The 22,927-nt window shown below is 33.9% G+C and overlaps 1 protein-coding gene across 1 annotated transcript; it reads left to right on the top strand.

Annotated features, from left to right (window-relative positions):
- The first annotated feature begins 1,568 nt into the window (after positions 1-1,568).
- Positions 1,569-19,457, top strand: LOC145265752 (S-crystallin SL20-1-like). The gene is made up of 6 exons (XM_080121805.1): positions 1,569-1,811; positions 8,789-8,884; positions 11,547-11,662; positions 14,367-14,543; positions 17,623-17,730; positions 19,293-19,457. Exons 1-6 carry the CDS (start codon positions 1,679-1,681, stop codon positions 19,455-19,457), a joined length of 795 nt encoding a protein of 264 aa, XP_079977931.1. The 5' UTR covers positions 1,569-1,678.
- Positions 19,458-22,927: the final 3,470 nt, after the last annotated feature.

Genomic DNA, 22,927 nt, shown 5'->3' with positions numbered 1-22,927 from the left:
CAGTTTGAAGAAATATGGTATAATAATATTATGGGGTGTTCGTTCGCGCCTGACCTCCATAGAATGGAAATATGTCACAAAGTTTAACAAGGTTTTTTAATATAGATCCACAGAATGTTGTGATAAGTGTTTCAGTGTGAACAAGTATGGTATAATAAATTATTGGGTTTATCTATTTTATTTTTACTTTGATCATATTTTGCTTTGGTTTTGATACCCCCAAACTCGAAGCTATCTCTTTACAACTCTTCCTTATCATAATCTATCATACTTTCATAAATCAGAGTCCATTTTCAGTAGGCTGTTTTTGAACACAGTTAACGACGACTACTTTTGCTAGTATATATATATATATATATATATATATATATGCAAGTCGCTTGCATTTCCCAGTCGTAAAATGCGTTTTGATATGATATTTGGATTTATGTCCATTTTATATTTATTCTCATAGAGCAAAGTCTATATTAGTTATTACATGGTTTCCAATATGTTAGTGATTTCGAAAGTAAAATAAAGATCATTGGGTCCCCTAAGCAAGAATCGAAACCAAAACCTGTAGTTCGCTATACTTAATCGTTACCATCAGAGCCACCAAGAGACGTATGTCAAAGCTCTAAAAATTTATGAACATTAACGTATACATTTATGTGCATGCAGAGAGAAGAACTTTTAGTCTACTTATTGCTGCCAAGTTGTAATTTTATCAACTTGACTCCTTAGCAGCTATTTTACCGGCTAAAGCCAATCTGGATTTTTTTACAGGTTCGAATTCCATAGATAAAGAGTTTAAAGACTGTAGACGTAAGTTTTACAAAGTAGTTTAATAGAGACCGTTCATCACACAGACAGACATAATCACGTTTATATATATAGATGGATTAGTAGAATACTTGTCAGAGACGGATATTAAGAATAAATTTAAAAAAAAACTGTTCATATTTAGAGACGTTCGTGAATGGGGTTTAACTGTGTATCACTGAAAGTACCGATATTTGAAACCCGAACGGTTGATTGCAATAAAATTCAAACAAGCTATGTATTGAAAGTATACATAAGTAAGAAACAGTATAAAGAGGACAATCTTCCGAAAGTACACTGCTAAATCGTACAACAGTTAATTCGTGAGCTGGACACTTTTTTATGAATGGGAAACAATTATCGTCAATTAAAGACAAATCGTTTGAAACATTTGTACCTAAAGTACATTGTGGTACATTCGAAGTGAAACGAAACAATGGACATTTCTTGTTTTCTAGCTGATCAACAACAAAACACGGCTTGATGCAAAGCTCTAATCAACCGCTACTTTATTTCAGACGTCAATTAAAAAGGAAAATGCTCAACAAAAGAAAGGATCAAGGGCAGTAGAATATTATAATTAGGTCTCATTAAAATACCAAGGTTCCTTTTCATACAATGTTAACAGAGATAATGGCTAATCAGATATTTTAATGACGTATTTTATCTGTACAGTACATTCTACTTCTTACCAACCATTGAACTAGTTTCGTGGCCGTGTTTTCAAACTTTAAGTTAGTAACTGATAATGTATGACGTGAATTTAATTGAGTAAAAAGGTATAAATTCAGCGGTTTTCGATACTTCGGCCACAGATCAGCCACTTTTCTGTTTCCATTCTCGTTTGGTTAAGCTGAGAAGTCAAAACCATTCCACCATGCCTAACTACACTCTTCATTACTTCAATGGCCGCGGCCGTGCCGAGTGCATGCGTATGATGTTCCATATGGCTGGCGTCAAATACATGGACAAGAGATACGAATTCTCCGACTGGGATCGTTGCAGGAATGGTAAGAAACTGGTTACCATTTTAAAACCATCATTTGTAGAATCCGTGTACTTATCGTAGTCTTTCGTACTTCTGTATACGTATAATTTAATTGTCTATTTATATATTTCTTCTAGTCTGTGTTTGTTCGTTTGGATTTTTCTCCAAAACTACTGAGCCAATCTAGATGATATATTTGTATAGATCTTTTCTATTATAAGATGCATCAAACTCAATGTTATGGTATCCGTTTGATGCACAGTTAATCTGTATATATAAAAGGCAAAATGTGTGTGAATGTGTGTGTGTGTGTGTGTGTTTATATATCTCCGAAAAACTTTCAACACGGGCCACGGATTTTCGCCACATTGGTATCATTTTAAAGCTCGAACCTTCGCTCGACAAATATCGAAAAGTTGGCCAAAAACATTAATTCCTTCATCCTAAAATCATCAGTTTTGTACAAAAACCGTCTTCTCATGACAAGTTCGCTTCTACGCATGCGCAAATGACGTCGGAACATGATTTAGTTTAAATATTTAAAAAACCGACCCAATTACGCAAACGTCTTCATAGCTCACTTGGTTAGAAGGCGGCGTCATTATCTTAAGGTTGTAAGTTCGAATCGTGGTGTGAAGTGTCTTTTTTTCTTTTTTCTTCGATTTTTTAGATTTTAATATTGAAACATTATTTAAGCTATTTTTCACGTTCTATGTTTTTTTTTGTTTTTATTTTTCAGATTTTTTAAAGATATTTTAACGTTCGTTTTTCTGTTTTTTTGTTCACCACATTCACATTTTCTTTTTTGTTTTTGTTTTTCCGATTTTTACATTTAACATCATTCGTTTGCCTTACCTTAGGTTTTTGTGTTTTTTCGATTTTTTTTAAGTTTAAAATTTTTTTATGTATAATATTTAAACAAATAAAACATATTTAATAATTTAATATTTATATTTAAAAATATTTACTTCGCTTATTCTTATGTTTTGATTACCCCCCTCCCGCCCGAGCACACACACACACCTCTAAACACCCGGGCAACGCCAGGTACCCCCGCAAGTCTATAATATAAATCTAATCTGTCTGTTATAATGTATATATGTTTGTATGTCTGCCTAAAACTTTCGACAGAGGTGATTGATTTTCATTAGATTGGTATGGTTTTGAAGCTCAACCCTTCAGAGGACAAATATCGAAAATTTGGCTAAAAACATTAATTCCTTCACCGTTAACTGGGAATTTTCCTACAAGGAAGGATCGCTTTTTCGCGGATATTATTGAAAGTCATCCTCTCTTTTCGATTGACTAGCTTTAAACCTTCACCACTTCCAGTTTAGCGATGGACGCAACGGCAAAGACGTCAAGTTTTTTTTCACATTCTTTTCTTCCTTCGCTGTAAGGGTTTGAGCCTACCTAACTACTACCACATTTTTTTTTGTCTCAACAAACAACTCCGGGCACTGCCTGCCATCCAGGCGAGTGATTTATAAAGACTAGTATTTAATGCAAAAATTCGCACAATCTTATTAACACTGACTCATTAATTTCGCATAAAACATTGATTCTAAGTAAACGCGTTATTACTGTAGCCTATTTTAACGCTGAAAACTAATAATAATAGTAATAATATATATATATATATATATATATATATATATATATATATATATATAGTAAGTTATAAAATATATATGGCGATTAAGCTACACTGAATATTCCGCCTTTCATCCACTCTAGGATTCTTCAGGCTTATTTTTTTATAACTTACATACTAGCTCTACCTACGTATTGAGCACTTTTGAAGTAAATACTTAAAGTTTACGCATCAATTTATACGTTTGTATATTAATTTTATGTGAGTAAATTAAGTAGTTATATATATATGTATATATATATAATCATTTTTCATACAATTTTACAGATATATAATATCGGAAAATCGTTTATCGGATCTTTACTAATTTCTTATTAGTTTTCGAGTAAGATTATTTTGATTTTAGAAAATGATTAAAAATAGATTACATGAACAAAGCTTCTTTTTCACAACTGTACGTCTGTAAAACTCTCTTCCGTTTGCCTGCTTTCTACAATCTTCAACTCAAACGTAAACAAGTTCTTAAGTAATCCAATTTACTAAATTTCCAATACTAACGATTACTATGATATTGTTCAATTGGCTACCGTACACTCATTTATCCTTATCCTCAAATGGCATCCGTACCTTGATAAGTGGTGATTCCTTTGTAAAAAAAAATACTTGTTTTATCTATATTATTTTTATATATCTCATATATTGTTACTCTAAATTTACATTAATCCTACAGTTGTTTATTATTTCTCTTCTATACTTTAAGAGATGTTGGCATTTTTAATGTTTACAATTTCCAATTTCTAATGTTGACCTAATTGACATGGGTCGTCGAAAGTTTTTCATGTATTAGTCTGTTGTATTATTTACCACTCGATTATCGGGCAGCATCCACATTCATTTAGCTCCCAACATTTTCTATTCAAAATTTTTGTTATTGAATGTGACTTCATATTATAATGCTTTTTGTAAGATGTTTACATCGTAGCTCACAACGTGTTTGAGTGCCTAACCAAATCATTGTGTATGCCAAACAGAATTAGCGATCAATTACTCGGAACTAAAAGTAAGCCGTCTATAGATTTTTGTTTTTGATCGACTGTTAGCAAACGTGACACTTTAAACACACTTGCTAATTAACTAATATTCATGCAAAATAGTGAAAACTGTGCCTTTTAATATTAGCACTTTCTTTGTTCTATTTCGCAACTTTAATGTATAATCGGCCTATAGTCTTTTATAGATATTTAAACAAAATATTTCTCTGACAAACGCCAGGCATGTGCCATCTGGCCATTCAGCAACATTTCTATCTGTATGACTACGTTTTAAATCACCATACTAGCATTAACTGTATTTCTCAACGGAGCAATTTCTAAATTACATTTATGAAGCCGTTATTTTGCACGAACAGTGAATTTTCAGTTTAGAAAACAATGCTTTCATACCACACCTAAGCTCGAGACTTTTTCATTGTTGAATAGTAGGTTCACTTAAACATTTGTAATTTGTAAGCAAATTACTTAATATACTAAAAATTAAGCACATTCAATTTGTTGATACTTGATAACAACATATGACATTTTCGTGCGAAGTTTGAACTTACAGACTACGTCATGGAAAAAAAAATGTAAACCCGATATCAACTTACCCACAGTACAATTTTCACTGCTAGTTGTTGTATCATTGTTGCTAAGCAGCGACATGGAAAACTTTCTTTAATAATGATAGATAAGTTGTTATATAATTGATTGTCGGATCGTGAGTACACCAAATGATGATAATCTAAGTACTTGTTTAACAAAGTACAGGCTGAAGTCAGAGCAAGTTTTGTAAATTAACCAATTCTTACGCAAGATGTATAGGAACAGATATCGTGTTATGTTAGACAAAAATCCAAGATACCAAAGTAGAATAAAAACAAATAGACGTGATTCGGCATGAAATGACGTCACGAATATCGGTGTTGACAAAGAAACTAAGGTTTTGGTTCAGTCCGTCGATGAGACGTGCATGAAAGGGATCGGCTAATCATACTGCAATCACCGAAAAGAAAAACTTTGATATTCGCTTAGAGTGAAATGCTGGTCAAAGATTTTTGTCAATAAGATAAGCAATTCGTTAAGAGAGTGATAGTCTCTCTCTGTCTGTCTTTGTTTCTGTTATTTTCCTTCTCTCATACATAAACTTATTTCTCTCCCCAAAATAAGCGTTAAAACTCTCAGCCGTTTTTTCCTTTGCTACTCACATAAAAGATTTTGGAGAAATTACATCGTTACAATATATCTAAAATATACCGACTGACTGACCGACCAGATCACTCTTAAACCTAGGCGTGTTGAACTAGCATCCCTCGACGGGAGAAGTGCCTTGGGAGTATGAAATTCACAAGTGGTCTCCAATCGAATATACATCTTCGTCAGGGAAGATGACGACGTTGAGTTCTTGCAGCTCTAGCAAGCAAGGATCCAGGTCCTCTCACATACAGCGCCTTGCATTACCAAAACCCCACTCATCTGATAGTTACCAGATTTAACGTTGCTTTACTCCAGTAATCAAATGAGAACCCACATAAACATGATAATGTCGTAAATATCGAAAATATGTATCTATATTATTTACATATATTAAACGGGTAGTTATAGGGAGTTAGCTCATAAGTCTGAAATCCAAATCAAGGTTCCTTGAACGTACATTTTGTTATTATTATACTGGAGGCTTTTTTATCCATAATAAGTAATGACACAGTATTTCCTTAGACGTCAAGCTAGAATGAGAATGTACGATATGTTTTATTCTAATTCGCAGAACAGGAAATCCTATATGACTGGGGCAATTTTTAGTTTTTCCTATCTAGAATGCTCTCGTTTTGATAGCTAAATATCTCCTAAATAGTTAAAACGTTAATTTGCTATTCCAAAATTTTTCAAAAAGAACCGACTATGGTCAAATGGATTGAAGAAAGCCAGTGAGGGCAACGAGCAAAATCATTTGTAAAAATCAGCAAATTAATTCGAAGCGTGTTAATCTAGCGCGTGTGTTATTTTGTTTGTCACGATTAATTTTTTTGTCGAATGACTGCCAGCTAATTATTATGATTTTACAGTTCTTGTCATAAATAATTTTACCAAGAATTCTTCATAAGTTTTGGTTTCAGTTTCGATTATAGCTGACAGAACTCAACTTATATATATATATATATATATATATATATATATATATATATATATATATATACTAGCAGGGAGACTCCACGTTGCCGGGTATTGAATTATGATCAACGAATATTTCACACTCCTATATTTTTATTGTCATCGAAATCCGTAAAATCGCCCGGGAGGGAGCTTCACATGCTTTCATGCAGTAACTAAAGTTCAAAATATGTTATCTTGCATTGCACTCTAGAGAACCTACTGTTTCTTTTATAAAATTATTTTACATATACTTCTTCCCAGTAAACAAAAAAACTATTAAGAAATTTACGTGCGGGATTTGAACCTACAGACAACGTCATGCAAAAGAAAAAAAAGAAGAAAAACACGCAAATTTTAGTCTTATAAAATACTTTGTAGTTAATGAAAAAAAATTTTTAAATTACGTGCGGAGTTTGAACTTACATACTTTGTCATAGAAAATGAACTTACCCACAGTAGAATTTTCACTGTCCGTTATTCTATCATTGTTGATAAGAGAGGGCATGGAGAAAATGATAGATAAATTAAAATAACGGTTTCGATTATCAATTTTCGGTAATTATCGGGTGTATTCTGAAACAAAACTTAACTAAGATCACCAGCTTTATACACTAAAGTTCTGTAAATTTCTGAGAAAATCTGTTCAGCCGTTTCGGAGTCTATAAAGAACGAACTTACACACACAGAAAAAGTTGCATTTCTATAATGTTATGTATATTTCATAAGTTTTGGTTTTCGTTTCGATAAAGCTGATGCTCCCAAGTGATATAGATATATTTTTTTACATAGGCATCACCAATTATCAAGGCCCAGAGAATACTCGAGGATAAGGATTAAAGAGTGTACCGTAGTCAATTGGAGAATATAGTAATCGTTAGTAATGGAAATTCGGTAAATTTGTTAACTTAAGTGGAACAGCTCATCAAGAACTTGTTTACGTTGGACTTGAAGACAACCATATTGTAGTCAGCTGGAAAGCAGGAAAACGGAAGACAATTCCATAGACGTGCAGTTCTAAGAAAGAAGCTTTGTTCATGGAATCTACGTTTAGGTTTACGCACAGATAAAGAGTGGGGGGAATAATTGATAGTGTTTTCAGCTAGACGAGTGTTTCTTGTGAAAGTTTGGCGAGGGGGGCCATAGATTGAAGCTCAGTCGAGCACTTGCGATGAAAATAATGATAAAGCAAAGGCAAACTCGCAACATTTCTTATGTGAGAAAGGATTTGCAGGGAAGAGAAAAGGGCATCTCCTACGAGGCTACGAAGTCTTTTTTGAATTCTATCAAGGCAAGATAAGTCCTTTCTAGCAGCTCCTTCCCAGATGTGGGAATAGTATTCCATCCTTAGACGTACATGGCTCTTATATAGATAGAGAATTCCATCAGCAGTCAGATAGAAGGATCCCACCATTTTTTCAGCGGCTTTGGCAACGGATTTGATGCATGTGTTCCATAACTTCATGATCTATAAGAATCAATAGAAAATTTACTCTATAATAATATATACGAAATCTACATATATTAAAATATCATATTTAAGCGTATTTTACGACTGGGCTACGCCGGGCGTCCCTGTTAGTTTAGATAAATACTTTTGCCATTTTAACGAAAGGGCTGCAATAATATCAGGGCGTCCCTGTTTACGCTGAAGATTTACAGAATGCCAACATCAAAATATTACATATGAAGAGTTCGCTGTGGAGTTTTCACAGGTCCCGCTAGCATTATTGTTTCTTTTCTTTTTTCTTTGTTTTTTTTTTTTTTTTTTTTTTTTTTTACTTATATTCACCTCAAACAAAGAAAACTTCCACTAAACCGTACGGGGTTATTGAATATTAGGAGCCGTTCCCCAGAGGCATTCTGACCAGGAAGGTGAGCAGTAAGATTTGGATTAGAAAGATTTCCGATAGATTAGAACCTTTTAAGTGAAGGTCTGCGATTTTGCTGCTTGTCCTGTTAGTTAAGGGTATTTACGTCCAGAGATTACTGGTGCTTTAACGAAGCATATTACATCAAAACACGTGTATTGCAGCATACGCTGCAGTAATCACATGTCATCTATTCCAGTATCGTTGTCCATTTTCTTATAGCATTGTTCATCGTCCAGTTGACAATCTTATTTACGTTATCATCGGTTTTTGATAGTCACTAATTTTTCTTAAAAATATGTATTAACATTATTTACATCTTTATACATGTCATTATTTTCTCTTTCAGATTTCCCTTGTAATTACCTCCCCTGTCTTGAGATGGACGGTGGTATGAGAATGCCCGAGACTATGGCCATTTGCAGGTACTTGGCCAGAGAATTCGGTAAGTACCATTTAATAAAACTGAACAATAACATAATAATAAGATACATAATTCTATTTCGTCTGTACCTTTTAATCCTTACTATAATAGAATGAATTCTGGCAGTGACACATGGTCCTTATTTACTTCTCTCCCAACGAGGGCTATGTTGGATTAGAAAATGATATGGTTGACATGAGCCGTGGACATTTCACGGAATGAGTAATATATGCAATCAACAAATATGTATTTTTTAAGGCTGATATTTTTCAGGATAATAAAAAAATACTTTTGGGGGCAAAAAGCATAATAATACACAGTAAATATGAATTTATGAACAATTTTATGAAAATTGTGTCCATTATATTTTAAATATAAAATTGACCCAACTGAGATAAATTAATAAGTACTTATAAATGCCCATAAAGTATTTGTGTGCTACATAGTCTAGCACAAATAATAAAATCACATTGTAAATAACAATCATTAATTGACTCTTTCAGTCCAGCGATTTTTGGCAGACAATGTTCTTCAGTTTTTACCTTGTTTCTTTCGAATGTTCCCTTTTTATGCAACGTTTAGCTTACTAATTTATTCGGTGTAGAACAGTTGTGCGTCAAAATTATTACGAGTTTCTTTCTCATACGATTATATCATCAATCTAAATATAAATTTACTTGTTTGACGTCCGGTGTCACAAAAAAACTATCATCATCGCAAACATTAATTAATGAGAAACAAATGACTTCCATTTATAATCGCTCTTCATCAGTTAAAAATCATTAAAACCATTTCCTCTCCAAATAAATAAATAAATAATAAATAAAATGAACATGGCTTTCTGTTAAAGGTTCCAAATTGTCTATTTTATTTTATAATTTAAAAACAGTCATGTTGAAATAAGACTGTAAGATTTTTTTTATTATAGTTTCTTTAAAAACATATGCAAGTCAATCTTTTCTGTCCATTTATAATTTATATTCAATATATTCAGAAATAAAACAAAAAAAAAACGTGTTGAATTTTCATTTTAAAAAATATAATTTTGTTCATTCTTTTTAGCCTTAGAAGGTTAAAAAAAGAATTTGCTGAAAAACTCTTTTAAATTCGTCGTTATTTGTTTTATGGTATTTTTTATTCATTTTATGTGTTTTAAACATTTTTCAACTACCGTGGAATTTTTCATTTTTTATTCATTTTATGTGTTTTAAAAATTTTCAACTACCGTGAAATTTCCATAGGTTCTGCTAGTGATATATTATTGAATGAGTATTCGAAAGCGAGACTACATCGAAAGGCGGTACCTCTTATATTTTTTCTAGGTTTGCTAAATAAGCTTTATAAATTTGACTATTTTTGGAGTTGTTTAGTCATCAAAAATTTTATTTAATCTTTTTCAAAGCGTAACGTACGAACTAATAAAAGGAAGATAAAGCCAATGATTATGTAGATTATAGTATTACTATATAATTCCTAGTCGTTGATCAATCATATAGCAGTTCTAAATCTAGTTCTCTTTTCCTCCTTCTGTTAAAACGTTTTGTTGTTAAAAAGTTTTGTTGTTAAAAAGTTGTGTTGTTAAAAAGTTTTGTTGTTAAAAAGTTTTATTGTTAAACAGTTTTATTGTTAAAACGTTTTGTTGTTAAAAAGTTTTATTGTTAAAAAGTTTTGTTGTTAAAAATTTTTCTGATCTTTCTATTCTTGCCATACAGCTTGTTTTTTAGTATCATTTTTACAACATTTCGGTCGATGTCACCTCCGGGCTTCTTCAGGAGTATCTTGTCGAACTCGTTAATGTTTCTGTCGGACTTTGGAATTTGGACGGAATTTTAGACGGAAACCTTTATTTACTTCATGGAGGTAGAATGCTCTTGTTCCGTCAGCTATGACGGGATAAAAGTCCTAAGTCATTTGCAATTGTATTTTTAGTCTCCTTTGGAAATTCCGTCCGAATTCTTGAGTTCGACAAAAACATTCTTGAGTTCGACAAAACACATCGATCAAAACGTTGTGAAAATGACACTCAAGATGAGAACAGTAGTCTGAAGAATCCAAATAATAGGATTAACCAATCCTCATCTCAAAAATTGTGAAGCATAAAATAATGGCTAATCTGATATTTATAATGGCGCATTTTTTTCTTGATAATCGTACGGGACATTCTTCTTCTTATCAGTCATTGAAATAGTTTCGTTGCCGTCTATGTTTACAAAGAAGCATATGCAATAGTGTGTTTTTGTCTTACATTACCTATATCTTTTCCGCTGTTTTTATCTAATGACTTAAGCTGTTCATCAATTATAGGAATCGTTTAGGCATTATGTTAATAGACATTATCTGTAATATGATATAACAAATAAAACATATGGTGGTTTAAGCCTGAGAGGGTGGGCATTCAATTAGTATCACACATATGCTAATAAGGCGGTCACGAAAGGATCATCATATATTGAATGTCGATAAAGTAAAGACCGTTGGGTATTTATGATCTGAATAAACCAGACATATGTAGATGTTTATACTATAATAGGATAGCAGAAATTATTTTTAATTTTATGAAAGATTCTATAGAGAGAATTTGAACCCTCATGTATATTAAATGGCGAGGAATATAATTGAATGATTTGTTGATTTATTTTGTATATGAATAATGCGTTAGTTTATTTTTATTTTTTAATTTAAGGATTCTACCCGAAGAGCAGCATGGACATGATGAGGTGTGACTACATTTGCGACTGCTTCTATGAAATCATGCACGATTACATGAGGTACTTCCACTGGAAGAACGGACGTTTCAGGGTGAGTTATGTTTAGTAAATATCTGAGATCGAGTAAACCACATGACTACTTTCTATTTACAAATTTATTTAATGCATTATCAACAACACATGTGGTGATTTTTATCAGAAAATATTCAAGTAATAATAGTAATGATAAAAATATAGATATTTTACAAGTACAAATACGCAATAAACATTTATTACGACGGATACACAAATATATAAGTTTCACGAACACAGCTACGCAATTTTTACAATATTTGATACGCAATTTTATCAAGAAGGTTGCATTTTTACGTGTACAAACACAGCATTTTACACGAAAGGAGAAACTCTTACATAAATAAATATTGTTCAAGTGCATTTAAGCATTCATTTTCAAGGACATATACGAAATGTATTATATTTCTAAATAAAACATATACTCAAAAACAACGCCACTACAAATGCCTTTATATTCAAGCGTCTTATTTTAGAACACATTTTACATTAAAATTCAAGCAAAGTATAACGGATAAAGAAAGAAATGTCAGAAACGTCAGGATTAAAGAGGCAATACGTGTACGTATACATAACCCAAAAATTACTTATAAATTAAAACAGAAGACTGAATTCTTGATTAAAATTGGCAATATAAAACTTACTACATTTAGGCTATATGTACCTATGAGTAGTAAAATTTATTTTTCGCAAATTCGGTTTTCCCTATCATGACTAACCTTTTCTCACACCTGAGACTATTTTTTATCTATTTACAACTACTATAAGAGCATATGAAGAGGACTATTGCCATATTTTTGCCGGCGAATCTCTTTCCTATTCAATATATTGTTAATAAAGTGCAGAAACATTAATGTTACTTAATTGACCCCACCTAATCTTTTTATCTGCATATGTAGGGTGAACACCTCTGGCATGACGTATAGGGCGTGTTTGCATTTTGTAGGATTTTATTGGACAATATTTGAATGCCTACTAAAGAGAGTTTTTCTGCCTATTGGAGAGAATATAAATGCCGACGAGCGAGAGCTCGGGTGTTTATATGATAGTAATTAAATGCCTACTGGAGGGTTTAAATATATTGGCGAGATCTTCAATTTTTATTGGATAATATATGAATGCCTATACGAAAATTTTAATGCCTATTGAGGAGAGATTGGATGTTTATTGGAAAAACATGTGAATGTCTACTAGAGAATTGAATAATACTGGGGAGAGCTTGCATTTTATTAGATAGTATTTAAATGCATACTGGAGAATTTTAATGCCTAGTGGCGAAAACTTGAATGTTTACTGAATATGTGAATGTCTACTGGCGAGAGCGAGAATGTTTATTGGATAATATGTGATTTTTTATTAGATTGTATTTGAATGCCTATTAGCGAATTTAAATAGCGACTGGCGAGAGCTTGAATGTTTATTGTATAATATGTAAATACCTTGACGAGAGAGTTTGAATTCTTATTCGAGAGCATTTGAATGCCTACCAGAAAAAGTGTTGATCTTTATTGGAGAATATTTAAAGGTCTTCTGCGAAAGCTTTAATATCTCGAGCGTCCGAGTGAGCTTAACTGTCTGTTGACGAGAGTTTTAATGCCGACTAGATACCATAATCCTCGCTCAATTTGAACAAGAGTGTTTCAGGTCACCTTGCTCTATAAGTAAGCTTTGATCCCAAATTAAAAAAAAAACATAGTAAATAAAAGCCCCAATAAAATCCAGTTGAGACAGCAACACACGAGGAATGATTAAGCTTTTCTTAGTGATATTACCTTAAGTACCAGCACTAAGTTGAATGCTTCGCTACACTAGATGAATTATTGTCTTGGTGTCACGCCTCATGAAGAAATGACCATAAAACGTAAACTAAAACTAGACGAAAATTAGTGCTCTTTATTGCTGTACTAATTTACAGGACTAATGTACAGGAAACATGAGTTGGAACAATTACTAGAAAACTACAAACACCCGAAAGTATCCTGTACCTCTATAAGGCAACCATTCTCCCATGTATGGAGTATTGCTGTCAAATTTGGGCTGGTGCATCGGCTACTAGTCTCTCGCTCCTTGACAAGGTTCAAAAGAGAGTCGCTAATCTGATAGGCCCTGAACTGGCATCTAAGCTTCAGCCTCTGTCCCATAGACGAAACATTGCATCCCTCTGCCTGTTCTACAAGTATTTTAATGGTGAATGCTCTGACGAACTGCAAGCACTTGTGCCCCCACGACGTGAACACCATCGACAGACCCGACAGGCTGCAAAATTCCACACCCACACAGTAGAAATCCTTAGATGTAAAAGATCTTTCTACTCCAGTAGTTTCTTTCCCAGAACCGCTAGACTTTGGAATTCCATACCAGGTCCCTACTTCACCAACTGTACTGACGTGTAGAAGTTCAAGTGCAACGTGAACCAACATCTTGCTGCCCAAATCCCTACATAGTACCCCAGTAGTTGTTGCCCGTGTTAGTAGCCCCCTATACCAAAGTGACAATGTGCCTTGTATGGGGTGAAAATGTAATTTAAAAAAATAAAAATTACCGGTTGGGAGGTATGAAAGAATTTTCAATAAACACTCGGATATCAACGCATCACGTAATCAATTGTTAACTTAATAAAGGATCTCATTATGACAAGGTCAGGTACAAAGTAAGCCTGGTTTTGGTGTTTTCACATACGATAACAAACGTTAGTATTTATTATTCGCCTTCTATTTTTGCAGTACAACTGGAATAATGGTGGCATGATGGGATCAAACATGGGATCCAGTGGTATGATGATGGGATCCGGTGGAATGATGGGAGGATCCAGTGGAATGATGGGAGGATCCAGTGGAATGATGGGAGGAACCAGTGGAATGATGGGAGGATCCGGTGACATGATGAACTGCAACTATGACGTAAGCCTAATTGTATTTCTTCCTACTTATATAAGCGTGTATTTTCTTCTAAATATATTGACAACGCGACCATCCGTTACCCACTAGTTAGAAATTATATATATATATGTATGTATATATATATACATATATATATATATATATATATATATATATATATTGTTAGAAATCATTTCGAACCAGAAGATGTATTCATTTCACACTTAGAATATTTTATTCATATTTTATGAAGTACGTCTAACACGTGTTACGTTTAATACCAGAAGCCCAATAATAACTCATAGGAGACAAATGTATGTACCCCGGAAAACAGTTGCGAATTGTTTTTGTTTTTTCTTTTGATATATATTTGAAAAAATTGGAGGGGGTATAAATTTATTATGGCAAAATACAGACCAATTAACATGAGGATACAAAAATAAAAAATGAAAATACAGGTTTGCTAACCAGGTTTCCTTTCTCATTCAACAGAGCTTAATTGACGAAAATCCGATTAAAAAATAGTTATGAACATGGCGGAGGAGGAAAAAGTAAACGAGGAAAAAATCACGCTGAAATGAAATATTTTCTTTTTGCATGCAAAGAGAAGGTTTCAAGGATTTAATAAAATAGTTTCTCGAATTTTTAATTGAAAGGGTGAGGGTGACGTACTCAAGGTCGTAAACATGTCAGCGCTGAAATTCGTTGGATATATATATATATATATATATATATATATATATATATATATATATATATATATATATACATTGCATCGACAATTATGTAATTTCTGTGTTATATTTTTATGTTATTGCTCTGTTTACCACATTGAGCTCTCATACCCGGATTTCCTCCTGGAATTTTTCCATTATAACACTATATATATATATATATATATAAGCCGTGGTGAAGGCAACCCTTCTAGGAGAAGCAAATCTCTGATTTAAAAAACCATAAAGCGGGAGACCATTCCCGCATTAAGCTGGTCTGCAGTTTACTTGTTGCTGGCTATCTTGCTCTTGCTTGTTGCTGGATCTCAACATTTTGTAACCGAGAGAGAGATTAAGCTATCGTACAAAGCTAAAACTCTGTAACATCATCTTTGTATATATACTCCCTCAGACATGTGTCTATTTGTCCTATCGACGAAATGTTGCATCCCTCTGCCTGTTCTACAAGTATTTTAATGGAGAATTCTCTGACGAACTGCAAGCACGTAAACATCCTCTACAAACCCGACAGGAAGCTAAATCTCACCCCTACACAGTAGAGATCCCTAGATGTAAAAGATCTTTCTACTCCAGTAGTTTCTTCCCCAGAACCGCTAGACTTTGGAATTCCATTCCGGGTCCATGCTTCCCCAACTATACTGACGTGCAGATGTTCAAGTGTATCGTGAACAGACATCTTGCTGCCCAAATCCCCACATAATACCCCAGTAGATGTTACCCTGATAGTAGCCCCCTACAACAAAGTGGCAATATGCCTTGTTTGGGGTGAAAATGTAATAAAAAAAATCTATAGAAAATACTACCACGTTTGCTGCAAATAAATCGGATTTAGTAGTAAATTCTTCAAACCTGCTTCTACCTATATAAACTGCAGCATTGTCCGATGCGGGGAGTATTATTTCCACGTCTGGGATGAGGTATCAACCTCTTGTATATACATTTTCGTACAAAACCCGAGTTCTTTTGGTAATATACTGCCTAACAGGTTGAAGCTTCTTTCGCCGCAATATGGCACTCATGCGTTTATTTTAATAACATTCCGTGGAATGCACTCAGACGAACTTCCTTCATAGCTTGTCAATCTAAATGCTCAGACATACTCTGAGCATAAGCAAAATTACGCCACTTCACTGTATGAGATCCACACATCTCGATAATGCCTCTTTTAAGTCTCAAGAGACATTGGATAGCTATGTGACGGTAGCTGCGCGAGAACCTGTGCGGGAAGGGTAACGCAATCTCCAACCGCACTTCCCCTGAATTGGCATTGCTTGAGTTTAGTGATTAGCAGAAGTGCTAGAAGCACACACAACGCTCAGAATTCGCAAATAGTCACCCATTTTAGTACTGACGTGCCTCAACGTTACTTAACTTCGGTGATATAACGGGAACCAGTGTATCAACGTGAGTATGCCGTATTTATAAATACTTTCTACTTTAATATCTACTTTCCTCAGACCGCGTACTTCCGGAATTCACATCCTGCTCTTTGTTTCGCCGACTGTACAAACATGCAGAATTTTTAAATGTAAGAGTAAAAAAAAAATCTTGCGGCTCAACTACCTACTTAGGATTCTCCTTAAAAGCCTGACCGCTAATGACAGTAGTTTCTTATGTTTAGGTTAATAAAATTAAAAACAAAAAAGATTTTAGTCGTAAGCAAAACAAATTGGTTTATATTCTTCAAGTAAATATGAGTTATTCCCCTTGATGAATTTTCTTCATAGTTAAAACGTATTATTATGTTATCAGTGGCAATAGCGTATTCTTTTTATTGTTTTAACTCTCAAGTATATATCCGTTGATATCTTATATGTTTTTATATAAGGTGATGTGGTTCTCGGTTGATTAACTGTGTGTAACTGTGTGTTACTGTGTTGGATATATACTCAGGAGTTAAAACAAGAAAAAGAATACGCTGTTGTCACAGCCCTAATTATCAGTAATGTAGGCAGGAGTAAATTGAAAATTCAATAGTTGCACCGAAGCAGGTACAGATAGCATACTACCCAACATTTTTTCTGGAAAATTTTATTATGTCTTTCATGCCCACTTCGACACTCTCCCTACCTGATTTCTTTTGCAAGAATATATTTTCTAACTTTATCAATGACGTCACTCTTCCTATGATTCACATTTTGAAAACTGTTCGTTTTTTTTTTAAATTCCAGTGATACGTTTTATCATATCTGAACTCCTAAACTCGTCAGATAAAAGCATTTATACTAGCTTTTCTTTGAATGTTTCTATTCAATAACGTTATTATTATACTAGCTGAAATACCCACTCATCAAAGACACACATTCCGATGAGCTTGCTCGATTTTTTATCAATGAATTCATGTGAGGCATTTTGGTATTTTCCAGAACTACATGTACTGGAGATACATGAACACCTTTAACAGGATCATGCCCTTCATGGAGAGGAGTCTGTGCATGCGCAATGGTGGCAGCCAGTGGTTCATGGGTGACCAGGTTTGTATTACATATCTATATTTGCTTATACATTATTAACTTAAACATTCACTGCAATTTCTACTTCTTGTTTATCGGCTCTCTCTATAGTTCTAAACACCTTCTTACACACTCATCTACCTATGCCTAAAAATGTACTATCCGGCTATGTAGAGAATACTGTTGTCATATTTCAGTTAGCGAATCTCTATCCCATCTGAGGATTCTTGATAAAGTGCAGAAACGTATCTGGAATTTGATTGGCTCCGATCATTTCTTTTCCTTCCATCCTCGCAGACGTTATATTGCAGTTGAATTAATACTGTTATCGCGTGTGGTCTTTGGAATTCTCTTAAATTTTTATCTATTTTCTGCTTTTTGGTCCCCCGACAAAAAGAATGGTGGACCTGTAAATTCATTCTTTTCCGTTTGTCCGTTGTCTGCCCACACTCTTCTCAATAACTCTACCTTGGAATTGTTTGAAATTTTGCACAAACATTAAACATGATATGAGTAAAAAGTAACAGAACGGATTGTCCAGGAAAACTCCAGCATCCCCCTTCCCCCTAGGGGTGCATTTCGAATTAAAATGGCTAAAATTAACACTTTTGTGCTTGTTAAAAAAAATGGATACCTTAAATTTTTATAAAACTTTCTAAAAAGTTATAACTAACTGATTTCTATGTAATTTTGTTTGTCTATACTTCACGATTACTCCTGTGTTACACAGAGGGGCTCATTTAGGGCTCATAAAAACACTCCATTTTTAGGAGTATTTTTATCATATTTGTTCAAAATTTTCTGTGTATGTCTATTTAGCAGTTTTGCATGGCGTTGAACTTAAATTTAAATATGTCAAAGCCTTGGGGACTTTGGGGGCTAAATGGAGGGGTGAACTTAGTCATTTCTTTTTTGGCATAGTACAGAACTCACATGTACATATGTTAAGACCTAAAACTGAACTGGTTGTTCATTTTCACCAGGATTTCACGTTCCCTGATTACTTTTTGGGCTAAATGGGAGGCGGAGAAATGCTGAACTTGGTCATCTTTTTAATGCCTCGTTCACTGTACACTCACGAAGTCCACGCATGCTCCACTTGTTTTATTTCGATTTACTCGTTCGTCTCATGGTTTCCATCAATTCGCTGTTTAATGCCTGATTGTAATAATCTAGAAGCTTTTTTCCAAGAACTGCAGGTTTGTGCAAATATCTTCCTGCTGATTTTTTCATCCTATCTTTTGAAACCTTAGACCAATAAACATCTTCTGTCATTATGATAATCATCTTTCCTTCATTACGTTAGCTCCTCACATCAAGTGGCTTCACGTCTTATCTGGAGCGATTTCCATAAAAAAGAGGAATATCAGTTGCAGGACGGGTATAACATTTGAGCTACACAGCTGCATACATAGAAATATATAAGTGATATAAATGTTAAGAAACGTGATTGCTTTTAACAGCTTAAGCAACTAAATATACTTAAATCCTTTGGTGAATAGAGCGCCCTTTCCGAGAAAATCCCCTTAATATTAAAGTTTAGTATTTAAGATAGTAAATTATTTTTTTATCTTTCCTTCCAGATGATGTGGTGTGACATGATGTTCTACTGCTGCATGGAGAACATGTACAATTCCTACCCCAACATGTTCAGCAACTACCCCAGAATGATGGGTCTCTACAACCGCTTCGCCAGCCACCCTAAGATCTGCAGCTATCTGAAGAGCCGTTGCATGACCAACTGGTAAAACGGAAATGCTTTTCTTCGAAAGAAAATGTTTCATGTGTTACAATTGTCTGAATATGAAAGAGAATATGGACTCTACAGTTTCAAAATACGTGAATACGTTATAGATATCGTAAGAAACATTATCGTTGAAAAAAGTGAATTTATGAATGTAAAAATTCTAAATAAATGAAATATATCTAAGTTTTTGTGTTTGTGATTTTTCGTTTACTAAAATGTATAAAAAGTAGATGAGCGCCGCAATAATACATTTTTATGCATGTTTTATAATAAACTAGCCTGGGTGCCCGGCGTTACCTGGTTGTTTGAAGGTGTGTGCGTTGAGCAAAAAACGAATGCTGAAGGCAAGCAGGCAGGCCTGAACCCGTACCTCGAAGGAGAAAAAGAAAGTAAAAAAAAAAAAAATAACGTCTTTACAGTTGCATTCATCGCAAAACCGGAACTGACGAAGGTTTAAATTAAGGCTGTTCAATCAAAAAGAGGGAATGACTTTCGAAAATATCGGCAAAATACGGCCCCTCCTTGTAGAAAAGTGCCCAGTTGAGGGTTAAGGAATTATAGTTTAAGCTAATTTTTGATATTTGGTTTCCGATGTATCGATCGTCAAAACGATACCTCTATCGAAAGTTTTACGCAGGCATACAAGCATACAAACATACATTTAAATAGACAGGTGACATTTATATTATAGATGGAAAATATTATGGTGAAATTATAGCATTTTTGTTTCCTCGATGTAATCAACAAAACCTCACCTCTTCACTGTTGAGGTTCTTAAATAGCAGAAATTTTTCTACTTTTCTCTCGAACAGCTAAACTTTGGAATCCGTTCCTGTGTCCAACTTTCCTAACTGTAGTATCTCGCAGAATTTTAAATGTAATGTGAAACATTTCTCCTCACTGCCTTCCGTTATACATGATCGAAATTGAATTTCCTTACCTTCAAGTTGCAATATTCTTTTTTTAGAAATGAAAAACGAGTAAAAGTAACGTATAATGCATAAAAGAGGCAGTTTAGGAGACGCCATGTCTAAACGCGAAGGAAAATTATTAAGGGATAATTTAAAAAAAAAATGGAAACAAATTGGAAATAATAACATCCCTTTGAAATCAGTGAGACGAGCAACGTGGCAATGAGAATCTGGATTATGGGGTTTCAATTCCTCATTGATTTTGATATATAATAAACTGTTACGATATAATATCTGAAATTATCTTGCTGCAATCAAAGCCAAACACAAACCCATCTGAAATGTCAGTACATTATTAGAAAGAGCCAAGTTTATCATTTGTTGTTTTGAATTTTTGAGACCAGGATTCGCCATTCGTATTATTTGGATTCATCGAACTACTGTTATCATCTTGAGTGTGAGTTTCACTACGTATAAGCTGATGTAACATTGTTCAGCTGTATTTTGTCGAACTCGGGAATTTGGATGAAATTGAGAACGGAATTCTTTATTTACTTTATGAGGATAGAATGCTCCTGTTTCGTCAGCCATGACTGGATAGAGGTCCCAAGTAATTCGTAATTGTATTATTTCAGTTGTGCACACTAGGGCTTGAATGTTCAACATTCAGGAGTATCACTTTAATTGGTGATTTTTCTAAAGTACACTATCGGTGCGTCAGGGGTCTCTGTGGACAATTCTAGTACGAATGTTAGTAGCCTTAAACTTATGTTTTATTTGTAGCTGTAATATCACTATATATTACTGGTTATTATTACTATATATATATATATATATATATATATATATATATCAGCTCGTTTAAGAAACTCGTTTCTTATCGTTGAGCACTTTCAGTTGAGTTAAGTCGGGCAATTTAGCTCTCATCCATAGATCATCATATAATGATTAGATCACTTTTAGTTACGTAAAAAAACATTAAAAATTAAAATGTTTGATTTCAATGACATATAGACTCATGGATATGGTCCTTGTGTCGCCGAGTTCAAATCTATCGACTGGTGTCAATCGTTACACCAAAAGGATTAAACACTAGTGACCGTAAGTATTTAATTATTATAGTAAATAATTATGCCAGCCTTTTTATGAAATATTTATATATGGTGCCCCAATATGATGTATGCATCCTCCAAAACAGTTTTTGCACTTCAACAGCGTTTCTATGCTTCCGTTGTTATCAACAAGACCCAAACGAGAGAACAATATCACCAATACAGACAAGATCGGGCAGAGTCATAAGAAAGCCTGTCAGATATTGTGAATGATCTACCTGAATTTTGAAAAGGACACACTTTCTCTCTTCCCCTGTAAGGAGGGAGATGTTACGTGTATAAACAATACCCCCCCTTAAGGTGTAACTCTCCTAGTAGAGGTACACTTCCCCTACTTACCTCCCTTGGCCGGCATAACTCACCTTGGTGTGGGGTGTCTGTAAGATAGCCATTATGGAGAATAAACTACAATATGAATCTTGTCCCTAGCATCCATGTCTGTTGTCCATATTATATGCATGTCTACACACATAACATAATTCATTTACTGTTGTTCTCAACTCAAAACTTATTTACAAATTACTATTAATAGTAATAGAATTATTTTTTTCTCCAAAAATGCCATCATTAAAATTGATGAGTTTAATCTGCAAAGAAAAAAAAAACCTGGTTTAAAATTATTTTAAGTGTGCATACATCTTTTTGGGACATCCTGTATATATATATATATATATATATATATATATATATATATATATATATATATATATATATATATATATATATAAGTGAAAGTGTATGTCCATCTGTCTGTGTGACTGTGTGTCTGTGTACATTTCCCTACACAGTAACTCTGTCAATTGTCAGTCTACAGACTCGAAATTTGATATGCAGAGTACTGAGATTTGGGAAAAATTTTGTAATCCGTTTTCGGCGATAAATTTAGCCGTAAAAAGGTGAACGTTCAACGTTTGGCCCTTGAGAACTCTACAAACTCCTCCGCCAATTTTGAGTATAAACAATTGACATTTTAGATGTGACCCGATGGGGATCGAGCGATGCCGAATGACCTTGCTAGTTGACACGAATTCAGAGGAATTCGCACGGTTGAATTCTAATGATGATGATTATGAGGGTTTGATGTCGTTTTAAACAGAAATATCTAAAGAAAGGAAAAAACAAACAATTGATAATTGTTTCATCTCACTGTCGTTATATATCTGTTAACAACGAAAAGGTTGTTTTCAAACCCTCTTTTGAGCGATATGAAGATACCCAGATATCTTAGCTGACAGCTAGGGATGAGGGTCACCGCCAGGCATTGTTCGATCTGGGGTGACTAATCACGCCTAATTAATAATGGGTTAACACCTCAGTGCAAATGAGGTTAAAAATTGGTATAGATAAAGTCGAGAGGAGTGGAAATTAGGGGAACAGAGAAAGGGAGGAAATTCAAAAAAATATAAGAAAAAAGGGAGTACAAATTAATAGGATAAAAGCAGGGAGAG

Source organism: Euprymna scolopes, chromosome 40 (assembly GCF_053919585.1).
Source record: "Euprymna scolopes isolate OS-2025 chromosome 40, ASM5391958v1, whole genome shotgun sequence".
NCBI lineage: Eukaryota > Metazoa > Mollusca > Cephalopoda > Sepiida > Sepiolidae > Euprymna > Euprymna scolopes.
The sequence above is the reverse complement of the archived record's forward strand: the minus strand, read 5'-3'. Positions and strand labels throughout refer to the sequence as shown.

Bases quoted from the DNA above. Each gene is read 5' to 3' on its own strand.
- LOC145265752 (XM_080121805.1), top strand. From the start codon at position 1,679: ATGCCTAACTACACTCTTCATTACTTCAATGGCCGCGGCCGTGCCGAG. The intron at 1,812-8,788 runs GTAAGAAACTGG...TTTCTCTTTCAG, and splicing joins CTGGGATCGTTGCAGGAATG to ATTTCCCTTGTAATTACCTC. The intron at 8,885-11,546 runs GTAAGTACCATT...TTTTAATTTAAG, and splicing joins GTACTTGGCCAGAGAATTCG to GATTCTACCCGAAGAGCAGC.